The 1371-nt window shown below is 48.5% G+C and overlaps 1 protein-coding gene across 1 annotated transcript in view; it reads right to left on the bottom strand.

The window, feature by feature from the left end:
* Positions 1-779, bottom strand: part of SNTG2 (syntrophin gamma 2) — a 111480-nt gene extending 110701 nt beyond the window's left edge. The window contains exon 1 of the mRNA XM_011382227.1: positions 747-779. Within this exon, the coding sequence (XP_011380529.1) occupies positions 747-779 (33 nt within the window). The remainder of the gene's footprint in view (positions 1-746) is intronic.
* Positions 780-1371: the final 592 nt, after the last annotated feature.

Here is a 1371-nt window from a genome sequence, read left to right as displayed (position 1 = left end):
ATAGAAACTTCTAGATTCACTCTGTGAGAATGGAGTTATAGAAGAAGCAGTCTTGTGTAAAAATTAAGATGGAAATAAATAATGCACAAATATCCACAAATAAAAGATAACAGTTCATTTTTTTGAAAATTATGACCACTGGGTTGATTCTGAGTTTTATGGATATATAATCAAATCTGAGGCACCAGGATAAAGATGATAAAGTGGCAATAAAGATAAGGTAGATAATCTGACCAAAAACGACCAAAGATTTTGACCACTGATATACAATTCCTCAGACTCGAAGAACACATGTTTTTCTAAAATTAAGTACGTGTGCACACTGGTACACACATCACAGACCCACCTGACACAATGTAAGAAACCCGTAAATGTTGAAAACTCACAAATTTTGACTCTATAATGCCTGAATTTATTTTAATGGGCTAGTAAAGATTATATTTAAAAACATTTATCAAATAAATGTAAAGTTGTTTGCAATAGTGAGAAATATAAAACCACCATGTTGTCCATATTGATTAGATAAATAACGATGAGAACGTCAGTGGTCTCGCTGTGGCAGACCTTTCCGTGACGTAGTAAACGCTCCTGCTGGCTGAGAGGCAGCACAGAGACCCACCACACACAGCACGAGCGTCCGCCAGAAAGGAAAATTATAAAACACACCAGAAAACAGAAAAGGGCTGGATTACGCCCCGAAAGCTATAGCAGTGTGCCTGTGTGCGAGCGAGGGTATCAGCACTCACCCCCTCGTCCTCGTCATCAGCATCCACTGCCATTCCTCGCTGGGGCCCGCGGGATGGAGAGGCGGATGCAGCAGACACCGAGGGTGTGGGACCCCTCAGACGGCGTGGGGGGCGGCGGGGCTGCCCTCGGCCTCGTCTCCTTCCCTGGGAGGGGGCTTCAGCACGCCCCCTTCCGGGGTGGCTGACGCCCGGCTGTGTTAGGAGCGAGCGATGCTCAGAGCACACAGCAAATGTCAGCAATCGTGCAAATATTTCTAATTTGGGGGTCTGTGTTCAAATTCTCTAATTTTGGCTGAGGCATTCCCGTGAAAACCGCATTCTTTACTGAGAGGGTATCAGCTTCCCAGGGCGGCTGAAATAAAATGTCACAGATGTGGCGCCTTAGGGAACAGAAACGTATCATCTCAGTTCCGGGGCCAGATGCCTGAGACCCGGTGCCGCTGACGGCTCTCGGGACGGCCCCCCAGGGGACACGGTGGCTCACATGCCCCCTGGCGTGTGGCCGCGTGACCATCCTCTGCTCTGTCTCCAGACTCCCTCTGCTCATCCCGCAGAACACGGGCACTGGCGCTGAGGCTTCGCTCGGTAAGTACGGGGCTCAAGACCCTGAACTCAGTCCCATCCT

This window comes from Pteropus vampyrus, unplaced genomic scaffold (genome assembly GCF_000151845.1).
Source record: "Pteropus vampyrus isolate Shadow unplaced genomic scaffold, Pvam_2.0 Scaffold468, whole genome shotgun sequence".
NCBI classification, from domain to species: Eukaryota; Metazoa; Chordata; class Mammalia; order Chiroptera; family Pteropodidae; genus Pteropus; species Pteropus vampyrus.
The sequence above is the reverse complement of the archived record's forward strand: the minus strand, read 5'-3'. Positions and strand labels throughout refer to the sequence as shown.